This window comes from Neomonachus schauinslandi, chromosome 12 (assembly GCF_002201575.2).
Source record: "Neomonachus schauinslandi chromosome 12, ASM220157v2, whole genome shotgun sequence".
Taxonomy (NCBI): Eukaryota; Metazoa; Chordata; class Mammalia; order Carnivora; family Phocidae; genus Neomonachus; species Neomonachus schauinslandi.
In genome coordinates, this window is record NC_058414.1 from 15,333,367 (window position 1) to 15,354,454 (window position 21,088).

A 21,088-nucleotide genomic window follows, 5' to 3' on the forward strand; every position below is an offset into this window, starting at 1 on the left:
TCATAGTAGATTCTTCATAGTAGATTTTAAATCTTCATAGTAGATTCTTTCATTTGCTCCTTTAAGTAGCTGTTACAACTTACCTCTATAGTTATAGGTATATTCCTACCTCTAATATATGAGCAACTCCCTGCACCCTTGCTAAAATAGAAAAAATATAATTTAAAAAAATTTCTGAATTGATCAGTGTGAAAAAATTTTTGAGGGATAACATGTGTGCAAAGAAGTGCAGTAATCATGAGTGTATGTCTTGGTGGGAAAATGAATGAGCTTGTGTAAGCATCTCCTAGACCAAGATTTTGAAAATTTACCAGGAATATAGAACCTCTCCTCATACTTGTCTTAGTCATTGCATTCCTACACACAAATAGCTACTATTCTGAATTTTACCACCAAAATTAGTTTTGCCTGCCTGAACCTTTGTAAATGGACACAGGTAATATGTACTCTTGTGTGGCTCTTTTTGCTCAATAATATGTTTGTAATATTGATTCATATTAAAAATTTAGTAGTTTGTTTTCATTGTTGTATATACTTCCAAAGTTTCTCTATTTATTCTAATATTGCTTGACGTTAAGTTGTTTGAAGTTTGGGGTGGCCACAAGTGATAGTACTATGAATATTCTTGTAGATCTCTGTTGATGCACATAGTTACACATTTGATTTTCCTAGAAGTAGTATTACTGTGCCACCGGATATGCATATATTCACTATTAGTAGACCCTGCCACACAGTGTTTTGGTTTACCAATTTACAACCCACTAGCAATGAATGAAAATTCCAGTTGCTCTACATCTTTGACAACACTTGATATTCTCAGTTTTGTTTTGTGCTCATCCTCTTTTTTTCTTTCTTTTCAATTTTGTTGAGACAAATTGAATATACAAAAAGTTGCATATATTTAACGTGTAAATCTTACGGAATTTAGACATATGCATATACCGTCACCACAAAGAAGATAATAAACATATCTATCACCACTAAAATATTTCTTGTGTCCCCTTGATTTTGTTGTTGTTCTTGTTGGTAAGAGCACATAGCATGAGATCTACCTTCTTAACAAGTTTTTAAGTGCACAGCACCCTGTTAACTATGGGCTAACATAGATTTTTTGTATAAGAGGAATCATGCAGGATTTGTTCTTCTGTGACTGACTTATTTCCAGGCATAATGTTTTCCATGGTGATACGATGTCTCCTGTTCCTCACACCAAACCTCATGAAAGCCCCAAACTGGTCTTCAGTGTCTGCCCTGAGGATAATCATCGTGAGGGGACCACAGCAGGTAAGAGGTGCTGCGGTGACTATGGGTCACCTTCTACTCCTTTCTGTCTGCAGCCCGTCTTAGCCCTCACTGCAGACTTCCCCAGACCTGGCACCTAAACCTGAAAATTTCTCTGTCCCCTCCAGGTTCAGGCTCTTGGGACCCATGTTTGCCTGGATGGCCAGGATAAGTTTTGGCCCTGGATTTTGTATTCCAGAAATCCCTAGGAATTGTCTGGGCAAGACAGATGCTGTAAAGAAAAAGTGATGCTGAACTAAGTGAAACAATGTCAGAGTAAGAACATGTCTCTGGTTGTGCAACTGGCCTATCACATGACTTTTAATCAATTAGAACTAGATAATGCAATTGTTACCCAGTTAAATTTGTAAGGCCAGAAATGCATGGATTAAAACTTCAGCTTTTGCTTCAAAGCAATTGTTACTTAGATAAAAGGACATTTAAAATGAAAAATGAATTTTGATAAAAATGTAGAGGTATAGATAATGCATTCTTTTTAAATGCTTGAAAAATGTATAATGTTTTCTAGTCTATGCATGATGTCACAAATGGTAGAATTTCCTTCCTTTTTTAAGGCTGAATAACATTGTATTGTATGAATCTGCCACATTATCTTTACTCATTCATCTGTTGATGGTAATTTGGATTGTTTCTAAATCATGACTTTTGTGAATCATGCTGCAATAAACATGGCAGTGCAGATATCTCTTTGAGATCCTGATTTCAATTTGGATATATACTCAGGAATGGAATTATTGGATCATATGGTAGAAGAAACAGAAAATATGAACAGACCAATAGACAAGTAAGGAAATTGAATCAGTAATCAAAAACCTCCCAACAAAGAAAAGCCTAGGACCAGATGACATCACTGGTGAATTCTGTCAAACATGTAAAGGATTAATACCATTCCTTCTCAAATTCTTCCAAAAAATTAAAGAGACGCAACACTTCCAAACTCATGGTACGAGACCTGCATTACACTGATACCAAAACCAGAAAAAGACACTGCAAGAAAACAAAACTGCAGGTCCATATCTCTGATGAACATAGATGTAAAAATCTAAAAAAAATTCTAGATGCAAAAATTTGGGACAAAAATTCTAGCAAACAGAATTCAATGGCATATTAAAAGGATCATATACTGTGATCAAATAAAATTTATTCCTGGGATGCCAGAATGCAAATCAATAAACGTATTAACAGAATGAAGGATAAAAATCATATGATCATCTCAATAGATGCAGAAAATGTATTTGACAAAATTCAATATCCCTTCATGTAGAAACTCTCGAGTATAGAAAGAATACACCTCAACATAATGAAGGCCATATATGACAAGCCTACAGTTAACCTCTGTTTAATAGTGAAAAACTAAAAACTTTTCCTCTAAGATCAGGAACAAGACAAAGGTACCCTTTCTTATCACTTCTATTCAACATACTACTGGAAGTCCTAGCCAGAGCAATTAGGCATGAAAAAGAAATAAAATGCATCCAAGTTGGAAAAGAAGTAAATTGTCTATGTTTGCAGATTATATGATCATATATATAAAACCCTAATGATTACACACACATGTGCGTGCACACACACATATCTGTTAGAATGAATAAATGCATCTAGGAGAGTTGTAGGATATAAAAACCACCATACAAAAGTCAGTTGCTGGGGCACCTGGATGGTGCAGTAGGATAAGCATCTGCCTTCATCTTAGGTCATGATCCTGGGGTCCTGGGATTGAGCCCTGCATTGGGCTCCCTGCTCAGCAGGGAGCCTGCTTCTCCCTCTTCCTCTGCCACTCGCCCTGTTTGTGCACCCTCTCTCTCTCTCAAGTAAATAAATAAAATCTTTTTAAAAAAATCATTTGTGTTTCCATACACTAGCAATGAATTATCCAAAAAGGAAATTAGGTAAATGTTCTCAGTTACATTAGCATCAAGAACAACAAAATATTTAGGAGATGAAAGATTTGTACACTGAAAATGATAATACACTAATGAAACCAATTGAAGAAAACACAGGGGTGCCTGGGTGGCTCAGTTGGTTAAGCATCTGCCTTTGGCTCAGGTCATGATCCCAGGGTCCTGGGATGGAACCCCGCATCGGGCTCCCTGCTCAATGGGCAGCCTGCTTCTCCCTTTGCACTTGTGCTCTCTCATATACACACACTCTCTCTCAAATAAATAAATAAAATCTTAAAAAAAAAAACATAAAAAAGTGAAAAGACACTTTATGTTCATGGACTGAAAGGCTTAATATTATTAAAATGACATACTACCAAAGCAATCTACATATTAAGTGCTATTCTCATCAAAATTCCAATGGCATTTTATACAGAAATAGAAAAAATAATCCTAAAATTTATGTAGAACAAAAAAAGACCCAGAATAGCCAAAGCAACCTTGAGAAAGAAGAACAAAGCTGGAGGCATCACACTTCATGATTTCAAAATATATTACAAAGCAGCCATAGTTAATATGATACTGGCATAAAAAGACGCATAAACTGATAGAACATACTAGAGAGCCTGGGAATAAACCCACACATATATAGGCAACTAATCTTAAACAGTGGTGTCAAGAATACACAATGGGAAAAGCATAATGTCTTCAACAAATGGGGTTGGAAAAACTAGATATCCACATGTAGAGGTATGAAAATAAACTCCCATCTCACAACAAACACAAAAACCAACTCAAAATGGATTACAGCTTTAAATAATAAGACCTGAAACTGTAAAACTTCTAGAGGAAAACAGGGGAAAAACTTCATGATGTTAGTCTTGGCAATGATTTCATAGCTATATGGACTGGACATCAAAAACAAAACAAAAGCAAAAGTAGACAAGTGGGACTACATCAAACAAAAGCTTTTTCACAACAAAGGGAAAAAGCACAATGGAAAGGCAGCCTAAAAATGGAAGAAAATATTTGCAAACCACATATCTTATAAGGTGTTAACCCCCCTCCCTGCAAAATATATATAAGGAACTCCTTATATAGTCCACCTCCCTGCAAAACTCCTACAACTCTTTAATTAAAAAAAAAGAGCCCAATTAAAAAAGAGGCAAAGGACTTGAATAGACATTTCTCGATAGAAGACATACAAATGGCCAACAGATATATGAAAATGTGCTTCACATCACTAATCAGAGAAATGCAAATCAAAATCACTATGAGATATACAACCCATATCAGTTAAGATGGATATTAAAAAAAGATAACAAGTGTTGATGGGATGTGGAGAAATTAGAATTCGTGTACACTGTGGGGATGTAAAATGGTACAGCCACTATGGAAAACAGCATGGAAGTCTTTTTGTGATGTTACACATGCATACATAGGGGTATCACATTGTAGATTTAATTTGCATTTCCTGGATGATAAAAAGTTTGGCACTTTTTCATATGTCTGTATGCTACTTGTTCAAGTCTTTTGCTCAATTTAAAATTAGTATGTGTTGTGGTGAGCGCTGTGTATTGTGTAAGACTGATGAATCACAGACGTACCCCTGAAACAAATAATACATTATTTTAATAATAAAAAATAGACCGTCTGTGTCATTTCAAGGAGGTTTTTCTGTATTTTAGATATGATTCCTATGTCAGATATATGTATTGTGTGTATTTTTCTTACTCTATGGCTTATTTGATCATTACAAAATATTCATTTTACTAGAATGTACTACAAATTAATACTTTTTCTAATTTCTGGAAAATGCAAGGACTTTAGAACATTAATTTCATTTACCCAACTCCTGATTTGGGGGCAATTTTTGTCATGTATTTTAAATTCTATTAAATTTAAGAACCCAACAAAATATTATTTTATTTCATATAGAGGAATTTAGATTTATCCATATATTTTTCCTTTACTTAGTCTTTTATTACTTTTTGCTTTTCTGGGATTACATTTGAAATTATTGCATTCTTTGTTAAGTTTTAGAGTATGTTTGCTCGTGACAAAAATCTCTACTACACTATCTAAAATGAGATACCTATGCTGTCTCTCCTGGTTACTCTTTGATGCAACTGTTTTCTTTTCAAACTTAATCCAGCATTGTGGTTATTCTTGGTAGGAAGTTGGTCTGATACCAAATAGTCAGTTATAGCTCAAAATGGATTGAGTATGTTGACAGGTGTGAATAATAATATTTTGGTGTCCCATAGCCTAGAATAGTGATGTGCCCCACAAGAAAAATATTTGGAACGACAAAGGTGAAAATGGTGGAGTAGGCAGCTCCAATAACCTACTCGTCCACAGAAACATTAAAAAATTAGGCAAAAAGTATTGGAATCAACTCTCTCAGAAGTCTGGAAAACAGACAAAAGTTTACAACACAAGCACATGCTGAATTAAGGAAAAGGCAACTTTGTAGTTGTAAAATAGTTTTGGGTGTTTTTACTTGCCCTTGACCAGGCCCCTCCTGATTCTGTAGTGATCTTGAAGATGGGAGCCTGTATTCCCAGTATGGGACCCTGGTCCCTGGGTAGAAAGGAACAGAGCAGAAATAAAAGGTATCCAAATTGGAAAGGAAGAAGTAAAACTATAGGTATTCACAGGTAGTATAACCCTATATATAGAAAATCCAAGGAATTTTTAAAAAACCCTACTAGAGCTAATAAATGATTTCAGCAAAGTTGCAGGTACAACATCAACTCAAAAAATCAGGTGTGTTTCTGATCAGGTGTTTCTATACACTACCATAAACAATAAGAAAATGGAATTAAGAAAACAATTCCATTTACATGAGCATAAAAAAAGCTAGGCATGAATTTAACCAATGAAGTGAAAGGCTTCTATACTGGAAACTATAAGACATTGCTGAAAGAAATTTAAGAACTAAATAAATGGAATGACATCTCATGTTCATAGATTGAAAACAGTATTATTAAGATGGCAGTACTTCTCAAAGTCATCTACAGATTCAGTACAATCTCTACCAAAATGTGCATTTTTTCAGAAGGGAAAAGCTGATCTTCCAATTCATATAGAATTGCAAGGGGGTCCAAATAGATGTCTTGAAAAAAAAGAATGAATTTGGGGAATTCATACTTTTTGGTTTTAAAACTTACAACAAGGCTATAATAATAAAGTATGATACTGGAATAGAGACATATAGATCAATGGAATAGAATTGAGAGTCCAGAAATAAGCCCAAACATCTGTAGCACAGTGATTTTCAACAAAGACGCCAACACCATTCAATAGGGTAAAGAATAGTGTCTTCAACAAATCATTCTGGGACAACTGGGCGTATATATGCAAAAGAAGAGAATTGGACCCCTAACTCACTGATACATATATTTTTGTGTGTGTATATATATATGTACTTATACATATTATATATATAATTATCTCAAAAAGAGCCAATAACCTAAATATAAGAGGTAAAACCATAAAACTCTAAGAAGAAAACATAGGGGTAAATCTTTATGTCCTTGGACTTAACAGTGGATTCTTAGATTTGACAACAGAAGTTTGGAAAACAACAAAAATAAATAAAATGAACTTCATCAAAATTAAAAAGTTTTGTGCATCAGAGAACAATATCAAGAAAGTGAGGGCCCCTGGGTGGCTCAGATGGTTAAGCGTCTGCCCTCGGTCAGGTCATGATCCCAGGGTCCTGGGATTGAGTCCCGCATCATGCTCCCTGCTCGGTGCAGAGGCTGCTTCTCCCTCTCTCTCTGCCATTCCCTCTGCTTGTGCTCTTCTGTCTGTCTCTCTGTCAAATAAATAAATAAAATCTTTAAAAAAAAAAGTGAAAAAATAACCTGCAGAATTGTAGAAAATATTTGCAAATAATGTATCTGATAAGAGTCTAGTATCCAGATTATATAAAGAACTCCCATGACTCAGCAACAAAAGACAATCAAATAAAAAGATAGGCAAAGGTCTTGAATAGACATTTATTCAAAGAAGATACACGATTGGCCAATGAGACATGAAAAGATACTCAATATCCATCATTAATTATTAGGGAAATGAAAATCAAAACCACAGTGAAGTACCACTTCACACCCACTAGAATGGCCAACAAAACAAAAACAGTCCCCCCAATAAAAAGGGAAAATAAAAGTATTCAAGGATGTGGAAAAATTGGAACCCTTGTCCATTGTTGCTGGGAATGTAAAATGATGCAATTTTTGTGAAAAACAGTTTGACGTTCTTCCAAAAGTTATACATAGTATGACCCAACATTTCTACTTAAAGGTGTATACACACACACACACACACACACACACACAAAAACAGTCAAAGAAATACATGTATACACATATTCACAGCAGCACTATTCACTATAGCCAAGAGGTGGAAACAGCTAAAACATCCATCAATAAATGAATGGGTAAGCAAAATTTGGTAAATACATACAATGGAATATTATTTAGCCATAAAAAGGAATGAAGTACTGAAACATGCTACAATGTGAATGAACCTTGAAAACATTATGCTAAGTGAAAAAAATCAGACACAAAAGATCATGTATTGTATGATGCCATTTGTATGAAATATCCAGAATAGGTAAATCCATAGAGAGAATGTACATTTATGCTTATCAGGGAAGGGGGACTAGAATGGGAGCAAGTGCTTGAGGGATAAGAGTTTTTACTTTGGAGTAACAAAAATGTTTTAGAACTTTATAGAGGGTGGTTGCACAATGTTTGGGGTGCACTAAATAAACACCACTGAATTGTTTTCTTTAAAATGTTAATTTCATGTTATGTGAATTTCACTTCAGTTTAAAAAAATAGCAATTCACTGACCTATCCCCGCTCCAAAGAAAAATGTTTAAATTGAGTTTTCTTCTCTTTCCCAAACATCCGTGGATTTGAGGTAGTGGAGAGACCTATAGCTATTTTAAATATGGAAGAATTATCGAAATTACATGAAACATATTTACCGCATTCTACCAAAGCTATGTAAATGTAAAAATAGGACTTAATACAGAAAATTCTACCACTCTGTACCCAACTCATCTGCCACTCCTCCTCCAACTTTCCATTTGGCTAGCTACACCTTTTTTCTGTCCCAGATCAGGTGCTTAGAAATATTTGCTGAATGATGACACAATGAATAAGCATTTTACAATGTTCATGCAATACAGTGCTCCCATTTAATCTGTCCTCTGTGCTGCCACTAGTTAGTCTCTATGGGATATGCAGGCTTGCAGTAGTTATGTTTATAATGGAAATCAGTAAAATGCATTCATATGGATTGGAAAGGAAGCAATGAATATGTATGTAAGCTATTAAAGAAATAGAATGGACAAGATTTGACTGTTTGTTTGGAAAAATAAGAATAGGGAAGAGGGGATTTCACCATTAACTTCATCAAGAATTCAGGAGGAAAGCTGGATTGGATAGGGTCTGTGTTATAAACTCCCTTTTGAACATTTTATGTTTGAACTAGGTGTGGTTCATTTGGAATTTTGTGTCTAGTAGGCATCTAGATTATAAACCTAGAGAGTTCAGGGGCACCTGGTGTCTCAGTCAGTTGAGTGTCTGACTCTTGATTTTGGCTCAGATCATGATCTTGGGGTCCTGGGATGGAGCCCTGTGTGGTGCTCTGCACTCAGCAGGGAGTCTGCTTAAGGTTTTCTCCCTCCCTCTGCCCCCTTCTCCCCCCTCCCTCTTTCTTTCTCAAATAAATAAATATTTTTAAAAAATAAAATAAACCTAGATAGTTCAGGAGAGACACTTCAGGATGGTATCACTCAAGAGGAGTACAGATTGAAAAGGGAGGACAACCAAGGGCAGAATCCTGGGGAATATCATCAGTTAAGGAGTAGGTGAAAGCAGAAGAGACCAAAAGGAAACTTAGACACAATGAATTCAGAGATCAGAGAAGGGCCAGGAAAAGAGTCATGAGCGACTAGAGAAAACCATGTTTGGAAAATGAGGAAGTGGTAAAGATTTAAGTCAGAGCGAGCAAGATTAAGAGAATACAGAATATATCTTTCAAATTAGTGTTCGTTTTTTTGGGTAAGTATCCAGTAGTGGAATTACCAGATCACAGGGTATTTCTAGTTTTAATTTTCTCAGGAATCTCCATACTGTTTTCCACAGAAGGTGCACCAGTATACATTCCCACCAACAGTGCATCCACATCCTCAACACTTGTTATCTCTTGGCTTTTTGATTCTAACCATTCTGACAGATGTGAAGTAATATCTCATTGTGGTTTTGATTTGCATTTTCCTGATGATTAGTGATGTGAGCCCCATGCCGGGTGTCTGTTGACCATTTGTATGTCTTGTATATCATAAAATTAATGAGAGCTTGCCATTTGTGACAACATGGATGGACCTAGAAGGTATTATGCTAAGTGAAATAAGTTAGACAGAAAAAGACAAATACCATATGATTTTACTTGTATGTGGAATCTAAAAAACAACAAATGAACAAAGAAAGAAACAAACAGACTCTTAAATACAGAGAACAAACTGGTGGTTGCCAGAAAGGAGGTGAGTGAGGGGATGGGTGAAATAGATAAAGGAGATTAAGAGGTACAAACTTCCAGTTATAAAATAAATAAGTATAAAAGTATAGGGAATATAGTCAATAATACTGTAATAACATATATGGTGACTCTCTGAGCCCTGAGTAATGTATAGAATTGTCAAACCAGTATGTTGTACACCTGAAACTAATACAACATTGTATGTTAATTATACTTCAAAAATAATAATAAAAAGGGAATACAGAATAGAAATCCTAGCAGAGTGAAGCACCTATGCCAATATTTACTTAAAGAGATTAATTGTAACTTGGGGGGCCCTGGGTGGCTCAGTCAGTTGATTGTCTGATTCTTGGTTTTGACTCAAGTTATGATCTCAGGGTCATGAGATCCAGTTCAGCATCAGGCTCTCTGCTCGGCGGGAAGTCTACTTGAAGATTCTCTCCCTCTGCCCCACCCCCCACTCATGCTCTCTCTCTCTGTCTCTCAAATAAATAAATATTAATAGATATATGAGATTAATTGTAACTTGGGTCTTAAGGATGTAATATAATGCAGTAAGAAAGTAAGTGGAAGATGGAGAAGGACAAGCATTTTAGGAAAAGAAACGGAGGTAGCAATGTGTAAGCAGCCTTGAGGGTAGCCTTGACTGAATGGTACATGAAACTATAGCTTCCTTTATTATCTAAGCTAATAAATCACTTTAGATTCTGAGAGAGGCTATGTTTGGTCATATGATGAAAAGAAGGATTAACACATTTTGTTCTAATGTTTTCCTTATATTCCCTTTATTATTTATTAGTTTGCAACTAAAACAGTTTAAGGAGTTTATCTAAAGGGACAATCTTTCTAGTAATTTAGGAATTTGACAAATCAAGTATACAGTACAGTTTAGTTCCCATAAAATGATACTACCAATGCACAAACAATGAATCATGGAACACTGCATCTAAAACTAATGATGTAATGTATGGGGATTAACATAAGAATAAAAAAAATGATACTACCATATAAGTAAAAAAGTTAAAAACCTGGGATTGGAGGTTTCAATTTAAAAAAACAACACCCCAGTCCTAGAGAAGAACGCAATAGTGGATGGCTGTTGGGAAGGGCAGTAGATGTACTGTCCAAAGAGACATGGGCTTGGAGGCAAGTTGGGACATTGGGTCTGATTCAGGATAGACTTTAAATGTTGATTCACTCTTAAACAGAATGGAAGTTCCTGTAGAATTTATTGAAAAGATGACTCGGTTGTAGCAATTTAATTACTAGAAGTCGAGAAGACAAAGGAAAACATGATTTATGAGCCCAGAGCTAATGTTAGGACTTCACAGAATTTTGCCAACTCAAACCATCAGTGAATTTGGTCTTTCTCATCCCGTTCTCTCCTAATTTGAGGGATTTGGTTGCATCTTGGTGAAGTTGTTTAGCTCACCGCGGTCTCTCACGTAACAGGACCACAACCCCAGTGAGCATCCTCTTCTGCTCCACAGTGAGTCAAGACAGCCAGGAAGGAGGCTCTCTTGTGCCACTGTGAGTCATGGCACATGAGACTGAGCTGGTTCCCTGGGGGTTGGAGCCACTGCACACCCCTCTTCCATGTGGACCTGATGTTAGCCAAGGCTGGGCAAACCACCAAATCCACATGTCAAATTAGGCCTCTGTCTTGCAAAGTTGCTAAGAAGTCATAGAGAGGTCATTGGTTTATTCTTCCCAGTGATGTTTGTAAAGTTTTCACACAATGCTTATGTTGGCAGGAAGCAGCTCCTATAAGATTCTAGTGATAACATGTGAGGAAGGGCCAAAATAATGGCAGAATATCCAGGAAAGCAATGTTTACCATTTTTCATTAATTTTTTTCAAAGAAAGTTTTCCAGATTGCTTTTTTGACCTATTGGAGGTCCTCTTAGTCTTTTTATAAGTGTCAGTAAGCTGATGTCCTTTCTGTGTTAAAAAAAGAAATAAAGGCATTGTTAGTAATTCTTAAAAGCACCATGTTGATGTAAAATTTCTCCATAAAATTGTGTTATACATAAAGAGGCTTCTAAAAAAAGATAAATAATACAGACAGAACTATAATGCTAATGTTCACTCTTGGTGAAATTCACTATCAACAGAAACTGATAGAGTTAGTAAGGGTTTTGGTTTTGTTTTGTTTTTTTCTGTTTAAGAATTTATAGGGAAAAGAAGGTTAGAATTACCTCATGCTCCCTTCTTTCCTTCTGTTCTTTACTTTTTTATTTCTTTCTTCCTCTTTTTGCTAACTTTTTAAAGTTAGAAAACACATTTTTCACACCTGGCCTCATTTTTAAAGCTGGATACCAATAATTTCAAAGAAAGTTTGTCTTTCCCATGAAATTCTCTAATGTCTGGTTATAACAAAGTGGACAGTATTTAGGCAGACTCATTACCTGTATGAAATAAACCTGCATAATATGTTAATTCCAAATTCTGACTTTAAAAACCCCATATCACTTACATAAGTTATATATGAATATATACTCCTTGCAAATAATTCAAATATTACAGATGTAGAGTGAGTGAAGAATAAAAATCTTTCAAATGTTCTCCAAAGATGCCTACTATTAATCATTTAGTATACAGCCTTCCCAACTTTTTCTCTGTATTAACATGATATGCATTAGCAGTTGAAACCGGTGTACTGGACAGGTAAAACACATTGGATATACACTGAACACATCTTTATTTTTGTTTCCCTATTGTATCTTTAAACAGGTTCAGTGGGAAATTTCTTTCTCTGCCAATAGATTAAAACTGGGCATATCTATTGACTCTTCTGCTCCTTCCTAGTTAACTCTAAATTACAAATTATAGTCCTATCTTAGAAATTAGAATGCTAAACACTATATGTTGATCAGGACTTCAGTCTCCCAAACACAAGCTATCCCTCCTTCCCCTGACTGGGCTCACTACAATTGGACCACCTGCTGCTAGAGAAAGGGTGTCCCTCCTCTCCGCTCCTTTTAGTACTTCTTTCCCTCTTACTGGCAGTGATATTTGACCCACTCTAGTTGGAGCTAGAGGGATGGGAAATAGGGAGGAAAGAGAGATGGGTGTGGGAGGTAGGTCGGTAGGAAAGTGTTAACATTTATTGAATTTTATAAGAAGGCTCCATGGTCTTTCGGCCTGGGTGTTTTATATTATTTTAATTGTGGTTAAAAAAAAATAAAATTTACCATCTTAACCATTTTTAAGTGTACCATTCCATACTGTTAACTGTGTTCACATTGTTGTGTAGTTGCTCTCTAGAACTCTTCTGTTTTGCAAATCTGAAACTGTACCCATTGAACAACAGCTTCCCATGTCCCCTTTCCTCCATCCCTTGGCAACCACCATTCTACTTTCTGTTTGTATGAGTTTGACTACTTGGGATATTTCATGTAAGTGGAATCATACACTATTTTTCTTCTTGTGACTGACTTATTTCACTTAGCCTATTGTCCTTAAGGCCCATTTATGTTGTAGAGTATATTGGGATTTCCTTCTTTTTTGCAGTTGAATAATATTTCACTGTATGTATATACCCCCTTTTTTTAATCCATTCATTCTTCAGTGGACATTTGGGTTGCTTCCACTTTTGGCTTTTGTGAATAATGCTACAATGAACATGAATATGCAGAATGTCTTCTGTCGTTGTCTTGATTCTTTTGGATAAATACCCAGAAGTGGGGTTGCTGGGTCATATGGTGATTCTATTTTTAATTTTTTGAGAAACTTCACATTCCCATTAACAGTGCATAGGGTTCCAATTTCTCTGCATCCTCACGAACACTTGTTATTTTCTGGGTTTTTATTGATACCTTGCTGCATTTCTCTAATAATTAGTGATGGTCGACATCTTTTCATATGCTTTTTGGCCATTTGTATATTTTTCTTTGGAGGAATGTCTGTTCAGGTGCTTTGCACATTTTAAAGTCAGGGTTTTGTTGTTGCTATTGAGTCATAGGAGTTCCTCGTATATTATAGATATTAAACTCTTATATATATGATTTGCAAATATTTTCTATTTTGTAGGTTGTCTTTTCACTCTGTTAATTACTTTCTTTGATGGACAGAAGTTTGTAAGTTTGGTGTAATCCCATTTATCTATTTTTGCTTTTGTTGCCTTTGCATTTGGTGTCATAGCTAAGAAACTATTGCCAAATCCATTGCCACGAAGTTATTCCCATATTTTTTACAGTTTTACATATTTATGTCTTACCTGTAGGTCTTTAATACATTTTTAGTTCATTTTCATGTATACTATAAGGTAAATTTCCAACTTCATTCTTTTGCATATTGTTCTGAACAAAAGATTCGCAACAGTCATGTTTGGTTTTGAAAAGAAAAGAAACTTTATTGTTATTATTATTATTATAAAAACCTAATAGAAACAGAAGAAGAAAGGAATCTACACATAGATGAAGGTAATAATAGGGAATAAATGAGAATAAGGAAAAGTTACATCAGATCAGGTACTTACAACATCCAACCTCATCAGCTGGGGAAGCCCTGTGGAAACAGCCAGGCCGGAGTCCCGATTGAGAGGCCTGGGCAGAGTGTCCTCACCTCAAATGAGACTTCCAACTGACCATCCCCATGAGGGCCATATTTACAGGGCAAATGGCAGGGTTTGAAGTTAAACATTTGTTTGCCTACGTGCAGTTTAGAGTGAGCTGCATTTCTATGTTACCATGTTTTTAATATTTTCAAGTAGCCTGGGCTGTATGTGTCTGCCTCCCCTCCCAGATTCCATTCTGGCGGGCCAGCCCAGCCTGGAGCAGGAGGGGATGTGAGACAAAATTTGTAGTTCTTGGTGTCCAGAATAGAAAAGCCAGTTCTGACCTGGAAGCCAGATAATATATTTTAAATAACCAGGCTCCCAAGGTTATTCACACAACATGAGTCTGACAAACAACATTTCTTAGCCTGCCTGTGTACATGCAGGTCCAGGTGATTGGTTATGCGGGACAAATCACAGAAACAACTATCCATATAGAACACATGTGAATACCTAGTTTTCCCAGCATCATTTGTTGAAGACTGTTCTAATCCCATTGTGCAGTCTTGGCAACGTAGTCCAAGGTCATATGACCAAATGCATGAGGGTTTATTTCTAGCCTCTATTCTGTTCTATTGGTCTATATGTCTGTCTTTACATAGTACTACTCTGTTTTAATTACTGTAGCTTTGTAATGTTTTGAAATCAAGAAGTGTGAGGCCTCCAACTTTGTTGTTTTTCAAGATTTATGTGGGGTGCCTTGAGATCCCATATGAATTTTGGGATTTTCTTCTATTTTTACAAAGTTGTCATTGGGATTTTCATAGAGATTGCATTAAATCTGTAGATTGCTTTGGGTAATATGGAGATTTTAACAATATGAAGTCCTCCAATTCATAAACATGTGATGTCTTCCGGTTTATTTGTGTCTTCTTTAATTTCTTTTAACAATGCTTTGTAGTTTTAAGTGTACAAGTCTTTTTCCATCTTGGTTAAGTTTATTTCTAAGTATTCTGTTCTTTCTAATGTTATTGTAGTTGGGATTGTTTTCTTAATTTCCTTTCTAGATTATTTATTGTTAATGTATAGAAACACAACTGATTTGGGGATGTTATTTTTATATCCTGCTACTTTGCTGAATTTGTTTATTTTAACAGCATTTGTATGCGTGTGTCTGTGTGTGTGTGTCTGTGTTTATTCTTTAGTTTTCTACATATAAGATCATGTCACTTGGCAAACAGAGATAATCTTATTTCTTTCTTTCCTCTTTAGATGTCTTTTTTTTTCCCTGACCAATTCCTCTGGCTGGAATTTCTAGTACTATGGTGAATAGAAGAGATGAGAATGGGCATCCTTCTCTCATTCCTTATCTGAGAGGAAAAGCTTTCAGTTTTTCTCCATTAAGTATACTGTTAGTTTTGGGCTTTTCGTATATGGTCTTAATTATATGAGGTAATTTCCTTCAATTCCTGGTTTTATGAGTGTTTTTATCATGAAAGTATGTTGAATTTTTTGTATGATTTTTCTTCATCAATTGATATGATCATGTGGGGGTTTTTTTTCCTTCATTCTGTTAATGTCGTATATTGAATTGATTGGTTTCCATGTGTTGAACCATCCTGACATTTCAGGAATAAATCCCACTTGGTTACTGTGGAATGCTTCTAATGTCCTGTTGAATTCAGTTTGCCAGTATTTTGTTGAAAATTTTTATATCAATATTAATCAAAGATATTTGCTTTTAGTTTTCTTTTCTTCTAGTGTCTTTCTCTGGCTTTGTTTTCAGGGTAATGCTGGCATCCTAAACTGAGTTTGGAAGTGTTCCTTCCTCAATTTTTTGGAAGAGTTTGAAGAGTATTCATATTTTCTTCTTTAAATATTGGTAGAATTCTCCAGAGAAGCCATCTGATTCTGAGGTTTTATTTTTTGGGCGATTTTTGATTACTGCTTCGGTCTCCTTAGTAATTATAAGTCTCTTTGGATTTTTTTTCTTTATGATTCAGTCTTGTTAGGGTCTATCTTTCTAGTAATTTATCCATTTCCTTTAGATTATCCAATTTGTTGGTGTTTAACTGTTCATAGTGGTCTCTTAAAATCCTTTTTATTTCTGTGGCATCAGGTGTAATATCTCCTCTTTTATTTATTTATTTTTTACTTTGATTTTAAACTTTTTTGGAGAGAGAGAGTGTGGGGGGTGGGGCAAGGGAAGAGGAAGAAGAGAATCTTAAGCAGATTCGATGCCCAACAGGGACCCCTACACGGGCTCCATCTCATGACTCTGAGATCATAACCTGAGCTAAAACCAAGAGTTGAACACTTAATCAACTGAGCCATCCAGGCACCCCTCTTTTATTTTTTATTTTGTTTACGTGGGTCCTCTTTTTTTCTCAGTCTAGCTGAGTTTGCCAATTTTGTTGATTTCTTAAAAAAAAAACTATGTTTTGTTGATTTTTTTCAATTTTCCTCTTCTCTATTTTATTTATTTCTTCTCTAATCTTTCTTATTTTCTTCCTTCTGCTAACTTGCATTAAGTTTGTTACTTTTTAGTTCCTTAAGGTAGAAGATCAGGTTGTTGATTTGAGTGACTTGAGATATTTCTTATTTATTTATTTTTTTTCTGTGTGTTAGTTTTATTTTCTTTGCTTTGTCTATACAAAAAAACCAATAACCAAAAACATAAAGCCAGAATAATAAAACTCTCTGCTGGGACCTCCCCCAGCCCCCCACACCCACGTGTAGGAGGTGGTGGTGGGTTCGAAACAGGAAGGGGAAGAGAAAGCCCCTCACCGCACACCAGAAGGGTCAGCTAAGAGCACTTCTCAGGAGTCAGCTAGGGCGGTTGTGGGTGGGATGGGGTGTGAGGGCGTCATCCCCAGAGGTCCCAGGAAGGGGCCAAAGCCGGTTGAATGTCCTGGAGAGAGGAGCAGGAGGGTCCTGGAGTGGAGGATTCACTCTCTGCATCTCTGTCCCATCTCTGTTGTCCGTCCCTGAACTTTTCAAAACAAGCTTTGGATTCTGGGCTTTGGGCCTTGAACCTGGGTCCTGGACACCCCAGGGGCTCAGAACAGCTGGTTGGTTGGTGTTCAGTGAGACAATCAGGCCCAGAGAAGGAATCAAAGCTCTGTGGGGCCCGGGCCACTGCAGTCAGGTCACCTGGGGTGGGGGTGGGGGGTGATTGCTGGTGGGGGAGCAGAGCAGGTGGTTGAGTCTAAAGCTTTAGTGCCGGGGCCACAGAGGTGGGGAGGGGGTGTTTGGCCCTGGACCCACAGCCCAAGACAGAAAAGCAGGAGCAGATCATCATCCCAAGAAAGACCCTACAGAGGACCTCTGGAGGCGTGGGGTTCGGCAAGAAATCGCAGCCCTGCTCCCCTGGGCTCGGGCACTTTTCTGTCTCGCCCCATCGCCTGCACGGAGAGCCTCTCAGATGAGGAACCGCACTGGAGTGGAGCCGGCTAGGCCAGCATGTGGTCCGCCGTGGGGTAGGGGGGCCTCAGGCCGTCGCTGTAGGTGTCGATGGGATAGTCCCCGTCCATGTCCATGTGCGTGTCCAGGGGGTCCAGGGGCACATCGCTCGAGTACATGGGGCGGTAGGTGGCATCCATGTCATCTGCATAGGGTTCATTGATGGGGATCATGCTCTGGGCAGCCTCCCAGGCAGCGGGGTCATGCTTGAAGAGGGAGTTGGTGAGCTCCACAGACACGCGCTTATGGTAATCTGGGTTCTTGTCCTCGGAGATGCGGAACAAGACAGCAGCAGCGTAGGTGGCGGTGCCCTCGTTGTGGGAGTGCAGGAGCTCCATGAGTGGGGCCGAGGCGCCCTCAGCATCAATGGCATCAGCAGCCTCCTTGTCCTGGGCCAGCTCACACAGGACCCCGGCAGCCACGCACTGGGTGTTCTCCACTGACGAGTACAGGAGCTGTACAAACGGGGATGGTGTTGAGTCGGAAGATCTCCATGCGGTTCATGGGATCCTGGGCGAGGATGTGCAGGGCTCCGGTGCAGCCCTCCACAATCTCCTCCATCCTCACACTGTCCGTGTAGGGCTGCTGTGTGCCTGCAGCCACATGGCGCTGGGCATCCTGGTGAGACTTGACCAGCAACTGGACGAGGCGGGGGATAACCGCCGCCTCCTGCAGCGGGGCGTGGTTTGCTGGGCAGAGGGCCAGATTCCTGATCAGGCCGATGGTTGCCTTGACCAGCGGCCACTGGTTGGGCTGGTTGAGCAGCTTGACGATGGCCGGGATGCCATAGTTGAGGCGTACGGAGTTCTGGGCCATCTCAGCCTCAGGGTGGCGGCTGGTGAGGTGGCGCAGGGCACAGACGGCAGGCTCCGTGATGTCATCCTTGTCGACGGCACGCAGGATGGCGTGGATGAGCGCCTCCACGCCACTGTTCTGGGTCACCAGCATCTTGTTCTTGCTGTTGTTGCACGTCAGGTTGGACAGAGTGCCCGTAGCACAGGTAAGGACGTTGACGTTGCCCACACTCAGCTGGTTCACCAGAATCTTCAGCACGCTCTCCAGGCCCTCCTGTTTGGTGGCCACGTCCGAGAGGTTGCGCAGGGTCCAGAGGCAGTTCTGTACGAGGTGGGGGCTGTTGCTTGTCAGGTGTTTGCCCAAGGCCTGCATCCCACCAGCCTCCACAATGGCAGGCTTATTGCTGGGACACACAGACAGCACCTTGAGCACACGGCTGGTGGTCCAGAGCAGCTTCTCATAACTGTAGTTACGCATGATCTGCACGAGGGCCTGGGGTCCTCCGTTGGCCAGGATGATGAGCTTGCTCTCCTGGTTGCCGTAAGCCAGGAGCTGCAGGCAGTCGGTGGTGATGGCCAGGAACTTGGGGTTGTTCTTGTTGAGCAGGGGCACCATCTTCTGCAGCCCATCTGCCAGGCGCACCGCCATCTTGGCACCCTCCTGGTAGAGTAGCAGGTTGTGCAGTGTGGTGATGGCATAGAACAGGACCGACTCCACGGGGGAGCTGAGCATGCGGACCAGGGCAGGGATGCCGCCTGACTTGAAGATGGCAAGCAGCCCCTTGCAGTGGTGGGAGAGGTTGTACAGGATGCTGGTGGTGCAGCGGGCCGTGTCCAGGTCACTGGTGTTCTGCATGGTGCGCACCACGGCTGCCACCAGCTGGGGCGAGCCCATCAGTGCCCGCCGCGACGCCTCTTTCTTGGACAGCTGGTTCACAGTCATGGCTGCCTTGGTCACTACCACCGGGTCCTCATCGTTGAGCAGTTTGGTGAGTTCAGGCAGGGCTCGGGTGGCCAGCTCGGCATCATCCTGGTAGTTGATGAGATGCACGATGGCTGACTTGAGCAGCTGGGACGGCTCGGCCAGCCGCTGCAGGTTGGTGCTCTGGCCCTCCAACTGGGTGGCCAGCAGCAGCGAGCTGTCTTCCCCTGTCACACCAGGACACATGGCCTCCCGCACCCGCTTGGCTCTGGCTGTCGTGGACATCTGGTACTCCAGGTCGCCTTGGCTCTGGGCCACCTGGGTGTAGGTGGTGGTCTTCTTGAGCATGTACTGGCACCCACAGGCCTCATCCTCTTCCATGATGCCCTTGCTACTGACCGAGGGCACACAGGTGTTGGCACCCGAGTGGATGCCAGAGTCATAGGTGTACGTCTGCTGCCACTCAGTCACCTTGATGGGTTGTTCGATCAGGTTCATCACTTCCATGGCGGCTGCTTGTGGAGCCTGGCCGGGCTGGGTGTAGGGGTCAGGCCGGGCTGGGAGCCGGCGCGGGCAGCGAACTGAGTTCGGCGCGCTCGGGCGGCGGCTGCTCTGAACTCTGGCCAAGGCAGCAACTCCGAGATATTTCTTATTTTTTAATGTAATTCTTTACTGTCATAAACTTCCCTTTTAAAACTATTTTCACTGCATCCCATAAGTTTTGGTATGCTATTTTTCATTCCTTTTTTTTTTTTTTGGCTCAAGATATTGTATACATTTTTGACCCATTGGTTGTTTGAATGTGTTAAGTTCTATGTATTTGTGAAGTTTCCAGTTTTTCTATTTTATTTTATTTTATTTTATTATGTTATGTTAATCACCATGCATTATATCGTTAGTGTTTGATGTCGTGTTCCATGATTCATTGTTTGCATATAACACCCAGTGCTCAATTCAGTACGTGCCCTCTTTAATACCCATCACCAGGCTAACCCATGCACCCACACCCCTTCCCTCTACAACCATTAGTTCATTTCTCAGAGTCCATAGTCTCTCATGGTTCGTCTCCCCCTCCGATTTCCCACCCTTCATTTTTCCCTTCCTGCTATCTTCTTTACTTTTAACAAATAATGTATTATTTGTTTCAGAGGTACAGGTCGGCGATTCAACAGTCTCACACAATTCACAGCACTCACTATAGCACATACCCTCCCCAATGTCTATCACTCAGCTACCCCATCCCGCCCACCTCCTACCACTCCAGCAACCCTCAGTTTGTTTCCTGAGATTAAGAATTCCTCCTAACAGTGAGGTCATATGATACATGTCTTTCTCTCATTGACTTATTTCGCTCAGCATAATACCCTCCAGTTCCATCCACGTCGTTGCAAATGGCAAGATCTCATTCCTGTTGATGGCTGCATAATATTCCATTGTATATATATATACCACATCTTCTTTATCCATTCATCTGTTGATGGACATCTTGTCTCTTTCCATAGTTTGGCTATTGTGGACAATGCTGCTATAAACATCGGGGTGCACGTACCCCTTCGGATCCCTACATTTATATCTTTGGGGTAAATACCCAGTAGTGCAATTGCTGGGTCATAGCGTAGCTCTAGTTTCAACTTTTTGAGGAACCTCCCTACTGTTTTCCAGAGTGGCT

At 39.4% G+C, this 21,088-nt stretch overlaps 1 protein-coding gene across 1 annotated transcript; it reads right to left on the bottom strand.

Annotated features, from left to right (window-relative positions):
* Positions 1-17,448: 17,448 nt before the first annotated feature.
* Positions 17,449-20,024, bottom strand: LOC110574269 (junction plakoglobin-like). The gene is given in 2 exon segments (XM_044920032.1): positions 17,449-18,168; positions 18,170-20,024. Coding segments are annotated over 2 exon segments (2,232 nt in total). The 5' UTR covers positions 19,927-20,024; the 3' UTR covers positions 17,449-17,693.
* Between the last annotated feature and the right edge of the window lie 1,064 nt (positions 20,025-21,088).